This window comes from Drosophila novamexicana, unplaced genomic scaffold (assembly GCF_003285875.2).
Source record: "Drosophila novamexicana strain 15010-1031.04,08,12 unplaced genomic scaffold, DnovRS2.1 tig00000387-arrow-pilon, whole genome shotgun sequence".
NCBI classification, from domain to species: domain Eukaryota; kingdom Metazoa; phylum Arthropoda; class Insecta; order Diptera; family Drosophilidae; genus Drosophila; species Drosophila novamexicana.
In genome coordinates this window covers 4,061,671-4,080,697 of record NW_020824800.1, presented here as the reverse complement: position 1 = coordinate 4,080,697, position 19,027 = coordinate 4,061,671, and the positions used below count along the sequence as shown (strand labels likewise).

The 19,027-nt window shown below is 54.1% G+C and overlaps 2 protein-coding genes across 2 annotated transcripts; one reads left to right on the top strand and one right to left on the bottom strand.

Annotated features, from left to right (window-relative positions):
• Positions 1–57: 57 nt before the first annotated feature.
• LOC115759871 (TBP-related factor) lies at positions 58–971 on the bottom strand. Its single transcript, XM_030700981.1, has 2 exons — positions 732–971; positions 58–674 (listed from the first exon to the last, which is right to left on the bottom strand). Exons 1-2 carry the CDS (start codon positions 872–874, stop codon positions 155–157), a joined length of 663 nt encoding a protein of 220 aa, XP_030556841.1. The 5' UTR covers positions 875–971; the 3' UTR covers positions 58–154.
• Positions 972–1,124: 153 nt separating this feature from the next.
• On the top strand, positions 1,125–18,999 carry LOC115759870 (protein purity of essence). Its single transcript, XM_030700980.1, has 15 exons — positions 1,125–1,495; positions 1,663–1,757; positions 2,113–2,528; positions 2,660–4,826; positions 4,881–5,396; positions 5,459–8,058; positions 8,122–11,540; positions 11,603–11,807; positions 11,865–12,563; positions 12,623–13,381; positions 13,447–14,354; positions 14,417–14,896; positions 14,966–17,045; positions 17,107–18,703; positions 18,765–18,999. The coding sequence occupies exons 1-15, from the start codon at positions 1,377–1,379 to the stop codon at positions 18,845–18,847; spliced, it is 16,143 nt and encodes a 5,380-aa protein (XP_030556840.1). The 5' UTR covers positions 1,125–1,376; the 3' UTR covers positions 18,848–18,999.
• Positions 19,000–19,027: the final 28 nt, after the last annotated feature.

Below are 19,027 nucleotides of genomic sequence, written 5' to 3'. Positions count from 1 at the left end.
TGTTGGCAAACGAAATGAAAGCAATTTGTTTTGTTTTTTTTTACAAAAAGTGGGCATAAATATTTATAAATTATTTTGTTGACTTGTTCGATAAATGCTATTTAAACTTAGAAATATTATAGGGTACCTTAATTATATCAAACAACAATAAAGTCTACGTTTTGCGAAAACTAAGCAAGATTGGCGATATGGCCTCCAGGCAATCCATGATATCCTTGCGTGATTTGGCGCCGGTAAACACAATTTTGCCATTGACAAAGATGAGCAGGACAATGCGTGGCTTGACCATGCGATAGATGAGACCGGGAAACATTTCCGGCTCATACGAGCTAAACTGGCCGTGCACCTGATTCAGATTCTCCAAGCGTATGGGAAAACGCAAATCGACAGTGGCCACAATATTCTGCAGCTTGTAATCGACAAATTTGACCGGAAAGCCCAATTTCTGCAGGATGCGCGCAAACTTGCGGGAGCCAATGTTCGCCTCCATTTCGTTGCGGGCGCCCGTACAGATCACCTTGCCGGTGCGAAAGATGAGCGCCGTGCAGCGGGGGGAATGCATGCGCATGATGACGCCGCGAAAGCGTTTGGGCGTATATTCCGAGTTGCGGGTGCGTGAATTGATGGTCTTCAAGTCGAGTTCACAGTCCACCGAAAAGGTAGCCACAATGTTTCTACAAATGAACAGTTAGGGCAGGCCAAAAAGTAAAGCTGGCTTAGCGAGAGCTTACTGTAATTTAATTTCGTGTTGGGCATCTTTGGGCTCGGTCAGCACGGCAGGCTGTTGCGGCTGCAGTGTACTATGGGGATTGTTGGTATTTTGGACGGCTGGTGCATTGGGATCCGGCTCGGCAATTTTGAAATGGAATTGCATTTTCTTTTAATTCAATTTAATAAACTTAATTGCTGCTGCAGCAGTTCTTCGAGTTAAACAAAAACACGCGTAGCATAAAACAGTGTTCACATATCAATAAAAAATGGCAAAACAAATATCAACGAGATTGTACGTTATTATTTTACAATAACAAAGTATGCGTCGCCTATTTATTTTCGTAGGCAATAGAATATTTATACTATTTGTACGCGTTATGATTTTTATCTAATGTACTTACATAAATTTAATATTTAATTTTTGTGGAAATTTGCAAATCAGTTTACCAACACTAACAGCTGTGCACGAAAGGTGTGTCACATACAACTCTCCAAAAATTATACGTCTTCCATTTTCGTTACATACGTAAACAAAGAATACGCCACAACAAAGGTACCGCTAAATCAAGCACCAAAGCAAGCGCACCGTTGACAGTCGCAAAGCAATCGAACTTGAAGAAGAAGACGCAAGAAGCAAAAAAAAAAGGGACGTCAGAGTTAAAAAAATGTCGGCGCACAGCGGAGGTACGGATTGGAACTCGGTTGTAAAACCACTTTTATCAAATCGTACAAGCGCTTTAAACAAAAACGAAATATCAAATTTACTAAAAGCGATTACCAAATGGTGAGTGCATATGAAATTCATAATTTAAATTTACATTTTATGGCGAAATGGCGCAGTTGAAAATTTGCCTGCAAGGTGACTTGCAAAATTAAATATGGCGACCCGCTGTGACGAAACTTTTTAAGTTTGCCAATAAAATTTCTGATTTCCAATTTGAATTTTTGCAGTGAACATGAATTTTTCGATGATGAAAGCAATTACACGCAATTTTACACAGCATTTGCGGCTCTGGCGGCCGATAAGCTCATGCAAATCAAATCAAGTAAGTATCGACACCTCCTCGCCCCCTTCGTAATGATTTTTCCCCTCCCCCTCCCTCCTCCCTCTCTCCCAGAACTTAACACAAGGAAATTTTCTAGAGAAATGCAATTTTAACGCATGACTCATGCGGTCAGCTTTTGTTTTAAGGTGCACCCATTAAAAATGGGTTGAGTCCTATTGGTTATGTGAAAAAGTATATATATATAAAACAAAATTTTCTTATTTTAATATATATATATATCATATATGACGGCAGCTCGCAGCTGAGTACAGGATATCTGCTAGCGGGCATTCCCGACTCTGTTGTTATTGTATACCTACTTATGCATCTTCTTTGTATATTTTCGTTTTCTTAGTATGCCAGACACAAATATCACAATTGCACGATGCCAGCGCGGTGCTCATCCGTTTCATACTCTTCAGATTGCCGAAGGTTTCGGTATATGAGATCAAATGGCTGCTGGTCGCATTGAAAATGCTGTGCGAGGGTCGCGAGAGCGTCGCCCCGGGTTCGGGTTCCACACAATTCGACTATAATGCTGTGGCAGCGATCCTGAAGAGCGCCAAGCATCCGGAATCCAACAGCAAGAGCATCGGCAGCAGCAGCAGCGTCGCCAGCAGCAGCACCGGCACCGAAAAGGAGTCGCCCAAATCGGAGATTAAACGTTCGCGTTCCGATCTCTCAACGGTTATATTGCAACAGTTGCTGGCGCCTCTGGAGCCCGGCAAAATGACCTGGGTGCCATTGAGTGAAGAGGTCAGCGATTGCACCGTAAGTAATTCATAATATTTATCTTGCAAAGGGGTTCTCTGAATCCATTTAGTACACATATTTTTGAGCAGGAGAAGGAGTTGACTCGCCAAACTCACTTTTCATTCACAACACAAACTTCTCTATCGCAGGAACAACTGCTGGCAGCCAATGTCGAGTACTTTCAGGAACAGAACGGCGTGGACACATTGCTCGACGTGGGCGTGGGCTTGCCCATACTCAATCGCTATCGCTCCAAGTACCAGGAGACAATTGTGGGCGGCAAGCCGCTGTATTTGCCTTTGACCCAAGTGGAAGCCAGCACCGTTAAGTCGGCCATGGCGCATATGCTAACCGATCTGTCGATACTGGGACAGGCGCATTCGTTGATTGCGCTGCAGCCGCTGACACCGAGTCGCATCGAGAAGCTGTCGATGTGCGGCATTGCGGCGCTGTACAATGCTGTGCTGACCTCCATAGCGGCTAGTGTGCTGAGCATGTGCCAGGCCAGCAGCGGATCGCAGAAGCAGCAGCCAGCAGCTGCCTCGACCAGCCAGGGCAGCGGCGGCAACAGCAATCCTTCGACTGGCGGCGGCAAGGATCACGATGATTTCGAGGAGCAGGCCTGCACCATAGTGAACAAGGCGCTGGAGATCTATACAAGCATCGGCGAGATGTTTAGGGCCTCGGCACGCATGCATGTCTATCAGAATCATTTGTGCTACGGCTCCTGGCTGCTCATCAGTGGCATTCAAGGTGCCATGGGCGCATCTGGCAGCAGCAGCAGCACGGCGGCACAGGGAAAAACGGCTGCGGCCAGTGCAACCGAAGCCGCAACTGCCACGCCCAGCACGCCTATAGCGCGTGTTAATCTGTTCAAGGTGCAGCAAGGATTCGGCGAGCTAAATGCGGCCATTGCTAACCACAGCATTAAGCTGCTCTCCGAGCTGATAGATGATCTGAAAATTGAATCTGCCTGCGGCACCGCGTCGACCCAGAGCGCCAGCGGGGACGTGGAGCCGGCACAATTTGATATACTGCAAAATTACACGGCACTGCAGCGTATTGTGCGCGTTCTGAACACGGCCACGTTGCATCAGCTGTTCACGTTCCTGGCAACTGTGGCCTATCGCAAGGCGTGCACCTTGAAACGCGCCAATACCAAAGATCGCACCGAATGCGAACCGATCAGCTACTCCGATTCGACGACCTATTTCAATGATTCGCTTTCCTGCTCGGACAATTCAGAGGAGGATGATAGCGAGAGCTATTTGGGGCATTGGTTCAAGGAGACGTTGTCGCCGGAAACGCACGATGACAATGCCAATGCGTGTGCCCAGGAGCGCAGCGGCGAACAAAAATCTGCGCTGGTACCCAAGCTGGACGAACCGCACGAATATCTGGATTTGGCTGCGGATATATTCTGTTTCCTGGATCAGTTCTTGGCCAATCGTCATGCGTACATGCAACGCTATGTGAAGGCGGGCGTCAGTGATCAGCAAATGCTGCTCATGGCCAACATTATAAAAGACTTTGACCGTGATGTAATGCGTCAGGAAGCGGGTGGCAACAGCACCGGCGGAGGCGGGGGCTCTGGTGAGGGCAACTGCTCCAATTGGCAATCGGCCATGATACGCTTCTCGGGCGCCGCAGGACGTTATATACACAACTTGATCTCGACGTCGTTGCTCTCGGAGCAGCTGCAATCAAATCTGTTGCAGCACCTGTCGATCTCACCCTGGTCCACAGACACCAACAGCTGGCCACTGCAGGTCTATCCGAGCACGTTGTCGGTGCTGGTGCAGATTCTGTTGCTGAAGCCAACGCACGAGAAGGAGGCAGCCTGCTTGTCCGTCTGGCATCGTCTGATCAATACGCTGGTCGAGGGCGTCTGTTCGGCTGCCAATGCCAGCGACACGGAATTCGAGGATCTAAATATTGAGCATGCACAGCTGCTGCTCTTCCTGTTCCACTCGCTCAATCTGATGCAGAAGAAGTCCATATTGCTGTTGACCGCAGGCGGAGTCATACGCTGTGCCGATGTCTGTCGCGGCATCAGCGGCGAGCGCATCGTGCGCAATAGCCAAATGATGCTGCTCTCCCGACTGCTGCTCTTCCTGGAGTATCTAATGAAGCATCTGTATAATGCGCCGCCCGAACTGCTCGATCAGGTGCGCTGGAATCTGTTCAGCGTGAGCAGCATGCCGGACACCCAAAAGATAACAGATCTACTCAATAGTCGCACCAAGTTGACCTCCTACTGCCGCCACGACATCGAGGAAAAGTTCCGAAACTCCACTGTAGGCGACCTGAGCTCAAGTAAGAAGTACTTTTATAATTATGAGATCTTCCCACTGATAGTTCCTTTTTCAGGTATTCGTCCTACGTTTTACTCGCTGGTCACGGCAGATCCCGCCAAGCCTCACTGGGCTCAGGAGTTCAAGCTGGATGGCTTAGCCTGGAATTTCATATTGTGCACGCCCGACAAGCTCAAGTATCCATTGCTGGTGGATGCACTCATCGATATACTGGCCATTACTGACATGTCCGCCTACACCAAGGACAAGGACAACCTGCACAATCTGTGCGCCATGCAGTATTGCTTTAGCATTGCCTGGAAACTGCTGCTCGGACTGCCGCCGTCCACATCGCATGTGGAATCACTTAAGACCGAACGTGCGCCCAATCTGCATTCGCTGCTTTGGAGCATACGCTGCCCCTTGGTCTATTCACACTACCTGGTGGTTAACAGCCTCATCAAGCAGGGCATGTACACACAGTATGCCGAGTCCTTGTGGGCACAGGTCGGCGATCGCACCGCCGACATACGCTACAGTCTGAAGCAGACCATACTGGGCGTGGAGGCGTTCAATAAGCAACTGAACAAAGGTATACAAAGCAGGAAAATTATGCGAATTCCTATCTTTAATGTTCATATTTATTCCCTGTAGCTACATCAAATCCTCGTCTTTCCGATCTGATTCTCTTGGATGCGCTGGTTGCCCACATGCAGGCCGTGGCCTGGGCCGATAAGGAGGGCTTCAAGGTGCTGCGCAAGGAGAGCGACAGCGACAGCATCACATCAGAGAGTCGCGAGCGTGAGAATTCCAGCGCTGCCACCGACCCCGAGCTCTACTCCTCCAGCGAGTCCATCGATGAGCAGCAATCGAAGCTGACGGAAGATAGCATACTCACACCGGGGGAGCTGCTCGAGCGCACGCAGCTCAGCAATGAGCTGCTGCTCAAGCTGATGGACTCCTACAGTCTCATCTCGAATATTGTGCGCGCCCAGATGCTGAAGCAGCTGTCCAGCAACACGCCGGAGCAGACGCTCAATCTGATAGTGCCCGTGGTGAGCGACAAGCCGGCGATTATGCTGGAGCTGCACGCGGCCTTCCTCAAGCTGTTGCCCAACGAGGACAAGCAGCTGATAGCCAACGAGTGGCCCAAATGTCTGCTGGTCAACGATGAAGCCTTCAATGGCAAACAGCATCCCGTGGAGCCCTACACGCTGAATGTGATCGATGCGCACATCACAGAGCTGACCAAGTCCACCACGTACTCCACGCTGCACACGCTGAAGCATTGCTTAAAGTCCATTTTGCATCTGCTGGAGCTGTTGCTGCCCTTCTGCACGGCCATTGGGGATGTGGAGACGCAGCTGAAGCCGCTGCTCATTGCCTCGATGATGGACATGCGCACCGATTATCTGCAGAGCCAGAGCGAACAGTGCCTGCGCGAGATCCTGCACGGCCTGACCAACGAGGCGCACAAGCAGCTGCTGTTCGAGCACATGATAGGACACTGTTATGACATGTTGATTGAATTTGCCGCCGAGCTGAAGCAGCCGCCGGCAACAGGAGCTGTTGCTGAGCAACAGGAGCAGCGTGCACTCTTCAATGAATCGATGTTGTTTGCCGTGCTCAAGACCATGATTAAAATGCTGGATGTGCCCACCGCTGTCCAGGCCATGCGACATTTCTTCAAGGAGCAGCGCGCCGGCAGCTTAACCACCCTGTTGCTCTCCTTTACGGGCACAACGCTGCCGCTGAGCTATGCCCGCAAGATGCTGCAGTTTGTGGAGCGTCTGTTTGAGCAGGCGGCACAGCCGGATGCACATTTCCAGCACGAGGAACTGGTCGACTGCTTTGCCGGGCTGGCCAGCGTGGATGTGGCGCGCCTCAAGCTCTGGCTGGCGCACATTATCTATGGACCCAATGTGGTGGGCGCTGCGGCCAACAACAGCAGCTGCGAGGCTTCCTGTAAACTCTTGACGAGCATTATGCAGCCCTCGAGCAGTTCGAGCAGCAATGCTCAGACGCCAACTAATATGGCTACCGTTTCGGCCATGCCCAGCATATCGGATCAGCTGGATGCCATGGACATTGACTATGACTGCGCGGGCACGGGCAATGCGGCGCCCAATACATCCCAGATCCTGAGTCTCTGGCAGGGCACAAACCAGCCCAATAATCAGTCCGAGGACTCCTCGCAGGCCTGCGATCAGCAAAGCGCCAGCACCCAGCCGCGCAACGGTGCGCTCCTGCTGAGCTTTGTCAAGTCGCTGGTGCGCGACCAGCCGGCAGCTGCCCAGCTGGCGCCGCCGCTCTTCCAGGCGCTACTGCAGCTGGGACAAACGTTGATAACGCCGCCGCAGGATGGCTGCGATTTTGCGGACGTGCTGCAGATTATGATCACGCTGGCGGATGCGGCGCCCGCACGCGGCCATGTGGCATTGTTCAATACGACGCTGCTGTGGCTGGAGCTGGCCAAGCTGCAGCTGCCGGACAAGCAGCTGCGTCATGCCGAGAATGTGAGCGCTCTGCTGCGCTACCTCAGCGAGCTGCTGCAGGGCATCGGCTATCGGGGCAGTCGGCAGCATATGCCGCCCTGGGATGATGAGCTACAGTCGGACATTGATGAGCTATACGATGAGCTGGCGGATGACCAGCAGGAGCAGGATTCGCTGCTGGATGACTCCGATGAGGATACGCTGAACAACAAGCTGTGCACCTTCTCGCAAACACAAAAGGAGTTCATGAACCAGCATTGGTATCATTGCCACACCTGCAACATGATCAACACCGTTGGCGTCTGCTCCGTTTGCGCCCGCGTCTGTCACAAGGGTCACGATGTCAGCTATGCCAAATATGGCAATTTCTTTTGCGATTGCGGCGCCAAGGAGGATGGCTCCTGCCAGGCGCTTAGCCGCCGTCTGCCCACCAGCGGCTGTGATTCACGCGACGGCTATGTCTCGGCTCACATGAGCCTGCTGGCCGCCGGCAAGAAGCGGCAATCGCCGCCGGCACAAGCACGCAAAGATTCGCTGAGCAATGAGCGCATTGCACTGCTGGGTAAATTGCTGGAGCCGCATCGCGAGGCACTGCAGCATCCGGACCAATGGCTGCTGGTCGTGCGCTGCATCCTGGAGTATTTCGATGTGCTGCTGCCTTCGATACGCGAGAATTGTACTTTATACTCGATTGTGGGCTGTCACAAGCGCGCAACGGCCGCACTGGAGCGACTGCATCAGCTGGATCAGAGTTTCCAGGTGCGTAGTTTGGTTAACTGAAAGCAGCATTGGGCTATATTTATTGATTTCCTTTCGTTTTAGGTCACGGATCAGCTTATGTTTGCCACACTGGGCTCCCAGGAGGGCGCCTTCGAGAATGTGCGTATGAACTACTCGGGCGATCAGGGCCAGACGATTAAACATCTAATATCGTCGGGCGTTGTGCGACGTGTCGCCTTCTGCTGCTTGTCCTCGCCACATGGCCGACGCCAGCAGCTGGCCGTGTCCCATGAGAAGGGCAAGGTGACCATATTGCAGCTGTCGGCGCTGCTCAAGCAGGCGGACGCTTCCAAGCGCAAGCTGACACTCACACAGCTCAGCTCGGCGCCCATAGCGTGCACCGTGCTCTCGCTAGCAGCCAATCCCTGCAACGAGGACTGCCTGGCCGTGTGCGGCCTGAAGGAATGCCATGTGCTGACCTTCTCCAGCAGCGGCAGCACCAATGAGCACATCGTGGTCACACCGCAGCTGGACAACGGGAACTACATCAAGAAGGCCGTCTGGCTGCCCGGCTCGCAGACGCTGCTCGCGCTGGTCACCTCGGACTATGTGAAGATCTACGATTTGGCACTGGATGCATACAGTCCGAAGTACTATTATCTGGTCGCGGTGGGCAAAATACGCGACTGCACCTTCATGTACCAGGAGGGTGCCTATTATATGTTGACCTTTGCCAGCAGCGGCTACATCTATTACCAGACCCTCGATGAACAGAGTCTGGCCGTGCACGGTGACTTTTATGTGACCAATACGCTGGAGCTGAGCCATCATCATATCAAGGATGTCAATGGTCAGGTGGGCGGCGGCGGTGTCTCCATTTACTACTCGCATGCGCTGCAGTTACTCTTCTATAGCTATGCCTCTGGTCGCAGCTTTGTCTCGCCGCTGACGAACGTCAATCAGGGCGTCAAGGGCATCTATCATCTGGACACCAATTCGGCAGTTAGCAAATCCTCATCGAAGGGTCCGCTCCAGCCGCTGGTGCAGTGGACCGAGGTCGCCGGCCATCCCGGGCTCATATATGCCAACATGCAGACTTCGAATAATCCAATTATATTAATGCTCACGCCGGAGCTCATCTACATGCAGGAGATCAAGGCGCAGTCGGCGAAGTCGCGGATCATGGACGTGGTCGGCATACGTCATTCTGTGGCCGGCACCGAGAAGACCACGTTGCTGCTGCTCTGCGAGGATGGCAGCCTGCGCATCTTCTCTGCCCAGCCGGAGCACACCAGCTTCTGGCTGTCGCCGCGCGTCCAGCCGCTGGGCAACCAGCTGTACTCCGCGACGCTGCTGGCTAAAAGCGGAAGCTCCCTATCAGCCACGAGTCCCAAATCGAGCAAGCCCAACAAGTTGCCACGCAAATCAGGCGGCGGTGCTTCTGGCAATGCTCCAGGTGCTACTACTGGAGCTGGAGCTGGTCAGCAGAAGCAGTTGACATCGGGCGGCGTGCCCGTTTTCCCCATTGATTTCTTCGAGCACTGCAACATGCTGGCCGATGTGGAGTTTGGTGGCAACGATCTGCTCCAGATATACAACAAGCAGAAGCTGAAGACACGTCTCTTCTCCACGGGCATGTTTGTGGCCAGCACCCGGGCCAATGGCTTTACGCTGGAAGTGCTCAACAACGATCCGAATGTCGTGATGGTGGGCATACGCGTCCTTCTAGGCACACAGGACGCTCAGCGCGCACCGCAATCCGTGACCATATTGGGACGCACAGTGGCCACGCCCGTGCGCCGGGCACGCTGGTTCGATATACCGCTGACGCGTGAGGAGATGCTGCAGTCGGATAAGCTGCTCAAGGTGTGCTTTGCCAAGTCACAGGATCCGGAACATGTCACCCTGCTCGACTGCATCGAGGTGTACGGCAAGTCCAAGGAGCTGGTCGGCTGGCCGGACGACAGCGAGGATCTACCCGCCACAGCTGGCAGTGCCAGCACGGCCGCAGCCGTTACCTCGCCCGCCAGCGCGGCCAATTTCGGCGAAGGCTTCAATAGCATCACGCAACTTGATCGCATGTGCACCCATCTGCTGGAGGTGCTCGACTGTGCCCTCAATTTATTGGGCAATGGCGGCGCCGTGGCCCTGGTTATGCGCCAGAAAGCGATCAAGACGGCGAGCGCCTTGCTGCTGCTGCCCACACCGAATCCCGTGCAGACCCAAGCACGCTATGTGCTGGCCACATTGTATGGCAGCCGTGGCGCCTATCATGCCTACAAGGATAGCGTCCTGCTGCAGTTTGTGCACGGCGAGCTGCAGGCAACGCAGCCGAAACTGACGCAGCTGGACACGCTGCAGGAAATCGATCCGGAGGCCTTCTATCGCCTGATACTGCTCGTGCGCGGCATTGCCAATGCCCGTCCGCAATCGCTGGCCAAGATTTGCGCCGAATGCAGCTATGATATTGTGCCAGCCCTAATGGCCATGGTGCTGGAGCTGCACAAGGTGACGCCGGCGCTGGATGAGCCCACGAATATTGTGCGACGCGGTCTCTGCCAGACGGAGACCATTGTCCACTGCCTGGTGGAGATTATGTACGGATTTGCGCTGGCCGATGCCAGCCAGGTGGGTCGCATGACAAAATACTTTATTGAGCTGCTCAAGCACGACGCGAGCGTGATTAGTCATAGCGCCAAGGAGGCGCTCATCCTACTGCTCAGTCCACGCATGAAGCGACGCAAGGTGGCCATTGCGACCACGCCGCCTGCCTGCTCGACGCCCACGCCATCGGCCTCGGCCATCAGCAGCAGCAATTTGAGTGCTTTGCAGGGCGCCGCCTCGCAGGCGGCCAGCGATATAATTGAGGAGGCCGCTGCAGCAGCTGTGGATGCCTCCGCTGGCGCTGCCGCCGATGCCAATGCTCTGCTGGATGCGGATGCAGCGGGCGTCAATCAGCAGCAGCAACAACAGCAGCAGCAGATGCTTAATCTGGAGGCCTTCATGGGCGGCGGCTTCCCACGACTGCTCGGCCTGCCCGAAGACGCCGACGACGAGGCAATCATGGACATTGCCATTGCGCTGAGTCTGCAGCAGCACGGCGGCGATGCGAATGCGCTGCAATCCCTGCAGCAAGGCTTGGCCAATTTACAGGGCATACGCCTGGCGGCGGCGGCTACGGCTAATGCTGCGGCCAGCGGTGATGCAGCCGGCTCCGATGATGATGAGGGCTCCAATGTGGCTACAGATGGCTCTACGCTGCGCACCTCGCCCGCCGAACCGGCGGGCAGCGGTGGCTCCGAGAGCGGCGGCAGCGGTGTCGAGAGCATTGGCGGCACCTCGGCGCGCAGCAGCAACTTTGGTGACCATGCGAATGCCTCGCCGCCGCGCCAGAGCAAGGATCAGGAACAGGAACAGCCGGGTACAAGCAGCGGCTGCGTCGCAGCACTCAGCGCCATGAGCAGCAGCGAGGACAACGAGATCAACGAGGACGAGAAGCTGAGCAAACTGCACGACCTGAGGTAAGTGCAAGAAACTAAATTTATGATTTGCGATATATTTATAATTGATTCAAACCCAACAGAATCGCTGTGCTGGAGAGCATCATCGAGCATCTGGGCACATTCGATCTGTGCAATGGCCTGCAGGCTATTCCGCTCATTCAGGTCATATTGATGCTGACCACGGATCTGAACGGCAACAATGAGCGGGATCAGCAGGTGCTGCAGGAGCTGCTCGCCGCGCTGGTCGAGTACGTGGAGATTGGCAAACGTGGCGCAGCCACAAAGGTGAGAGTAAATCTTTATAATCGAAAGCAAATTTTATAATCTTCGTAATACTTTCAGATGGAGACCAAGTGCCCCGGCAATGAGGTGCGTCTAGCGCTGCTCTCGCTGTTCGGCGTCATGATGGGCAAAACCAAATCCAAGCAAACGGGCACCACATCGCCGCCGCATCAGTTCAAGGACAACAGCTCGTTTGTGGCCAGCACCACGGCGAATGTGCTGAGCAAGAGCGGCGCCTTTGTCTATGCCCTCGAGGCGCTCAACACGCTGCTGGTGCACTGGAAGCAGGTGCTCGGTGATCCATATGCTGCCGGTGGCACGGGAGTCGCGCAGCCGGCCAGCGGCAATGCGTCCGGCACGGGCGCAGGCACAGCGGGACAGCTATTGAAGCCCATCAAGCATGGTCCCAAGCCGGACATTTCGATACTCATACCGCACAATTATTTGAAAAACTATCCGGACATATTCGAGTCGTATGATGCGCTGCTCACAGAGATTATTGTGCGTCTGCCGTATCAAATTCTGCGCCTGAGCAGCGCCCATCCGGACAACTATGACAGCGGCTTCTGCGAGGCGATGACCTTTACGCTGTGCGAGTACATGATGCTCAATCTGAATGCGTTGCTGCGTCGCCAGGTGCGCAAGCTGCTCATGTACATCTGTGGCAGCAAGGAGAAGTTCCGCATGTATCGCGACGGCCACTCGCTGGATGCACACTTCCGTGTGGTAAAGCGCGTCTGCAGCATTGTCAGCACCAAGGTGAGTGTCAGTTCTTTACATGATTAGCTAAATTTAATAGTATATTATTGTTCCTGCAGAACGGCGCTCCATATAACGCCAATCCGCCGCTGCTCAGCTACGATGCGCTGGTGGAACTGACGGAGCATTTGCGCACCTGCCAGGAGATTAGCCAAATGCGCACAGGGAATTGGCAAAAGTTTTGCGTGGTCCACGAGGATGCCCTTGCCATGCTAATGGAGATCGCCTGCTATCAACTGGATGATGGCGTTTCGCCCATCATTATCCAGCTCTTGCAGGCAGCTGTCTGCAATATACCCCAGCCCATGGCTGGCATCAAGCAGCAGCAGCAATCGCAGCAGGCCTCGACCAGCAGCAAGCTGCGCAGCGAGCGTGAGAAGAGCGAGGATACGGACACCGCGTACTATTCTAAATTTGATCCAGCCCAGTGCAGCACATTTGTCCACCAGATCTTTCGCTATGCCAGCGATGCGCTCATCATACGCTTTGTGCGCATCTTTCTGCTGGAGAACAATGTCAGTCAGCTGCGCTGGCAGGCGCACTCCTTCATGACGGGTCTCTTCGAGCATGCGAACGAGCGTCAGCGCGAGAAGCTGCTCAGCATCTTCTGGAATCTGTGGCCTTTGGTGCCCAGCTATGGTCGTCGCACGGCACAGTTTGTTGATTTGCTCGGCTATCTGACGCTCAGCACGCGCAGCATTACGGACCGTTTGCCGGAGTTTGTGTCGCGCGCGGTCGAGGTGCTGCGCCAGCAGAATGAGCTACTCTGCAAGCATCCCAATGCGCCCATCTATACCACGCTGGAGTCCATACTGCAGGTAAGTAATTGCAGGAATTCAATACCAAATAAATACTCATCAAATCTTAACAATGCCCCTGCCAGGTGAACGGCTACTACCTGGAATCGGAGCCGTGTCTGGTGTGCAACAATCCGGAGGTGCCCATGGCAAATATTAAGCTGCCCTCGGTCAAGTCTGACTCCAAGTACACGACCACCACCATGATCTACAAGCTCGTGCAGTGCCACACTATTTCGAAGCTAATCGTGCGCATTGCCGATCTCAAGCGCTCCAAGATGGTGCGCACCATCAACGTGTACTACAACAATCGCAGTGTTCAGGCCGTGGTCGAGCTCAAGAATCGTCCGGCGCTCTGGCACAAGGCACGCACCGTCTCCCTGCAGTCGGGCCAGACGGAGCTGAAGATCGATTTCCCGCTGCCGATCACCGCCTGCAATCTGATGATCGAGTTCGCCGACTTTTACGAGACGGTCAGCGGTTCCAGTGAGAACTTACAGTGTCCACGCTGCAGTGCAGCGGTGCCGGCATATCCGGGCGTTTGTGGCAACTGCGGCGAGAATGTGTTCCAGTGCCACAAGTGCCGCGCCATCAACTACGACGAGAAGGATCCGTTCCTGTGTCATTCGTGCGGCTTCTGCAAGTATGCCAAATTTGATTTCAGCATGTATGCGCGCGTCTGTTGCGCCGTGGATCCCATCGAATCTGCCGAGGATCGCGCCAAGACTGTGCAGCTGATCCATAGCTCGCTGGAGCGTGCCGATCGCATCTATCGCCAGCTGTTGACCAATAAGCAGATGCTCGAGCTGCTCATCCAAAAGGTGGCCGAGCATCGCAGCAGCGATCGCCTTGTCGAGGACAATATGGGCAGCGTGCACAGCACCTCGCAGGTGAACAAGATCATACAGCTGCTCGCCCAGAAATACTGCGTGGAGTCGCGCACCAGCTTCGAGGAGCTAAGCAAGATTGTGCAAAAGGTCAAGGCATGCCGCAGGTGAGCTCCAATTCTATCCACACCCAAAGATTATCATCATATTAATTCTTTCTTTCTTTTAGCGAACTGGTTGCTTACGATCGCCAGCAGCAGGATCAGCCGGCAGCTAGTCTGCCCTCGGGCGTCGAATCGAATCATACGACGAATCGCTGCTACGGCTGCGCCCTAGCCTCCACCGAGCAGTGCCTCACGCTGCTGCGCGCCATGGCCTACAACTATGATTGTCGCGTCGGGCTCTATAGTCAAGGCCTGGTTAGCGAGCTGGCCGAGCACAATTTGCGTCGTGGCACGCCTCAAATCCAGGAGGAGGTGCGCAATTTGTTGGTCGTGCTGACCAAGGATAACGCCGAGGCCTGCATGCACTTGTTGCAGCTGGTCACAACGCGTGTCAAGAATGCTCTGATGGGCGCCATACCTTTGATCAGCCTGGAGGCGGCTGTGCATCAGGAGATGACGCTGCTGGAGGTGCTGCTCGGCCAAGATGACGTCTGCTGGGAGTACAAGCTGAAGGTGATCTTTGAGCTGTTCATCAGCAACTGTCGGTGAGTCGTTGAAAATCCCATAAATGAATCTAGATAGTTTTTATAACTGTTGCCTTATTATACAAATAGTTTGCCCCGTGGTCCTGTTACTTCGGTGCTGCATCCATGCCTGCGCATCATGCAGAACCTGATTTGTCCGGCCTTGCCGAGCAGCGGCAACAAGAACAACAACAACCAACCGCAGCAACAACAGCAGCAACAACAACAGCAGCAGCAGCAACAACAACAGCAGCAGCAGCAGCAGCAACAACAACAACAACAACAGCAGCCTTTGGGTCCGACAGAGCTGTGCAGCATCAAACTGCTGGAGGGCAACACCATCGATTATCGCGCCTGGCTCAGCTCCGATCGCAATCATGAGTACAGCGCCTGGAGCAGTCGCATGCCCACCAACAAATATCAGCGCCAGGAGGGCGGCAGGCAGCAGCAGCAGCAGCAGCGGATCAGCAACAACAACAGCAGCAACAAGCAACAGTCGCAGGTGGGCGATGCGCCGTTCAAGGGCGGGCGCCGCGCCGAGGTGCGTGCCGCCTTTTTGGCCGAAAAGTATGCACATCGCTGGCGCCAGCAGGTGCTGGACAAGGAGAAGGTCATCAAGCCGCTCGTGTTCAATGCCAAGTGGATACAGCCGCTGCTCTTCAATGCGAACTCGCGCTTCGGCCGCCAGCTGGCCTGCTCACTGCTCAGCGGCCTGTGCCGCACCAGCGAACGGAAGCAGCAGGCGCTCAACATGCTCACAGGCTTTCTCAGGCATGTGGGCGAGGCGGGCGAGGCGAGCGCCGAGTACTTGACCCTGTATCGCAGTGTGGCCACCGAGACGCCCTGGCTGCAATATCTGGTGTTGCGCGGCGTGCTTGGCGAGATCTCCCAGCTGCTGGCGGTGGAAATTGGCAAGATACATCGCATGGAAGAGCATTCGTTGTCCTCGGATCTGTCGCTGGGCTATGCGTTGCGTCAGTATGTGGAGCTACTTTGGTTGTTCCTTGAGTGTCCCAACATTAGGCGCACGTACAAGACGCGTCTGTTGGGTCCTGTGCTGGAGAGCTATTTGGCATTGCGCAGTCTGGTCGTGCAGCGCACGCGGCTGATTGATGATGCCCAGGAGAAGCTGCTGGAAATGCTGGAGGAGATGACCAGCGGCACCGAGGAAGAGACGCGCGCCTTTATGGAGATACTCATCGATACGGTGGAGAAGACACGCATGAATGACATCAAGACGCCGGTGTTTATATTCGAGCGTCTGTACTCGATAATACATCCCGAGGAGCACGATGAGAGCGAGTTCTATATGACGCTGGAGAAGGATCCGCAGCAGGAGGACTTCCTGCAGGGACGCATGCTCGGCAATCCGTATCCCTCCAGCGAGGTGGGTCTCGGCCCTTTAATGCGCGATGTGAAGAACAAAATCTGCACCGACTGCGAACTGATTGCCCTGCTGGAGGATGACAATGGCATGGAGCTGCTGGTGAACAATAAGATCATTAGCTTGGATCTGCCCGTCAAGGATGTGTACAAAAAGGTGTGGCTAGCCGAGGGCGGCGATCGTGATGCCATGCGCATTGTCTATCGCATGCGCGGTCTGCTGGGCGATGCCACCGAGGAGTTTGTGGAGACATTGAACAACAAGAGCCAGGAGCAGGTCGACACCGAGCAGCTGTATCGCATGGCCAATGTGCTGGCCGATTGCAATGGACTGCGCGTCATGCTGGACCGCATTGGTAGCCTGCAGCGCATTTCACGCCAGCGTGAACTCATCCAAGTGCTGCTCAAGCTGTTCCTCATCTGTGTGAAGGTGCGTCGCTGCCAGGAAGTGCTCTGCCAGCCGGAGGTGGGCGCCATCAACACGCTGCTGAAGGTGCTGCAAATGTGCTTGCAATCGGAAAATGATTCCATACAATCGGCCGTCACTGAACAGTTGCTCGAGATTATGGAGACCATATTGTCCAAGGCAGCCAGCGATACGCTCGACTCCTTCCTGCAATTCTCGCTGACCTTTGGCGGACCGGAATATGTCAGCGCATTGATCTCCTGCACCGATTGCCCGAATGTCCGCAATAATCCTTCCGTGCTGCGTCATCTCATACGCGTCCTCGCGGCGCTCGTCTACGGCAACGAGGTCAAAATGGCGCTGCTCTGCGAACATTTCAAGGTGAGTCTCTTCACCTGGCTTTAACTGTTTCCATTTATTATTAATCCCATCCAATTGACAGCATACTTTGGACTTTAATCGCTTTGACAACGAACGCACCACCGAGGAGGAGTTTAAGCTGGAACTTTTCTGCGTGCTGACCAATCAGATCGAGCACAACTGCATTGGCGGCACTCTGAAGGATTATATCGTGGGCCTGGGCATTGTGGAGCGCGCTTTGGCCTATATTACGGAGCATGCGCCGTGCGTGAAGCCCACCCTGCTGCGCACCGATTCCGATGAGCTGAAGGAGTTCATTTCGCGTCCGAGCTTGAAGTACATTCTGCGCTTCCTCACCGGCCTGGCCAATCACCATGAGGCCACACAGCTGGCCATTAGCAAGGACATAATACCGATTATACATCGCCTGGAACAGGTGTCCAGTGACGAGCATGTCGGCAGTCTGGCCGAGAATTTGCTCGAGGCGCTCAGCACAGATGCGGCGACGGCCTCGCGTGTCCAACAGGTGCGCGATTTTACGCGTGCCGAAAAGAAACGCCTGGCGATGGCCACACGCGAAAAGCAACTGGATGCCCTGGGCATGCGCACCAACGAGAAGGGCCAGGTTACGGCCAAGGGCTCCATACTGCAGAAGATAGAGAAGCTGCGCGACGAGACGGGCCTGACCTGTTTCATCTGTCGCGAGGGTTACGCCTGCCAGCCGGAAAAGGTGCTGGGCATCTACACGTTCACCAAGCGCTGCAATGTCGAAGAGTTTGAGCTGAAGTCGCGCAAAACCATCGGTTACACAACCGTCACCCACTTTAATGTGGTACATGTGGATTGTCACACCTCGGCCATACGGTTGACCCGCGGTCGCGACGAATGGGAACGCGCCAGCCTGCAAAATGCGAACACACGCTGCAACGGACTGCTGCCCCTTTGGGGTCCGGCTGTGGGTGAGGCGGCCTTTTCCGGCTGCATGACCCGCCACAGCAGCTACATGCAGGAGAGCACCCAACGTTGCGATATCTCCTATGCCAGCAGCGTGCACGATCTGAAGCTGTTGCTGATGCGTTTCGCCTGGGAGCGTAGCTTCCATGATGATGCTGGCGGCGGTGGCCCCCAATCCAATATGCACTTTGTGCCCTACCTGCTCTTCTATGCGGTCTATTTGCTGCTCTCCTCGCGATCTGCTGCACGGGACAGCAAAACGCTGCTCAACTATTTGACGTCAGCGCCATCCGACAAGTGGCTGGAGTGCGGCTATGAGGTGGACGGACCACTCTACATGCTAACCATATCCCTCTCCCTGCACAGTCGCGAGTTGTGGAACAAGCACAAGCTGGCACATTTGAAACATTTGCTGGCAGTGGCTCAGGCGCGTCATGTGTCGCCATCGGTGCTGTGCAAGGCGCTGCTGTCGCCGGCGGATCGACAGGCCAAAGAGTATAGCGTATATAAGCCGTTCCTTATGATGTGGGCGCTCGTCGATTTGATGTACAACACGCTCTTCAGAACGGTCAGCACCGTCAAGGAGGAGGACTGGCCCGCATCCCTATTCGAGTATATACGCAAAAATGATGAGGCAATGCTCGACTATACGGATCGTATACTGCAAACCTTTACCAAGGAGTTTTTGCCCTGCACCTCATTTGGCGAGTTCTGCGATGTGGCGGGTGAGTTGCGGCATTCACAAATACATGTGTTTCCATTTTAATTATATATCCCTTTTTTCAGGTCTATTCGATCTGATCGAGCAGCCGGACAGCTTCATTGAGGATGTGCTTGGCTCGCTGCCCACCACAACCAGCTCTAGTTAAATTCAAATTGCAGTTCTCATCATATTTAAAGAAATTGATACCCCAAACTAAACACTAATCAGGATTAGCTGCCGCTATCCGTTTATAAGCGTATATATCTAACTATATGCATATACTTATATATTTATCACCTAAAACTATTTAATCAATAAAATTATTCGTTTGCACAATGAAAGCCCG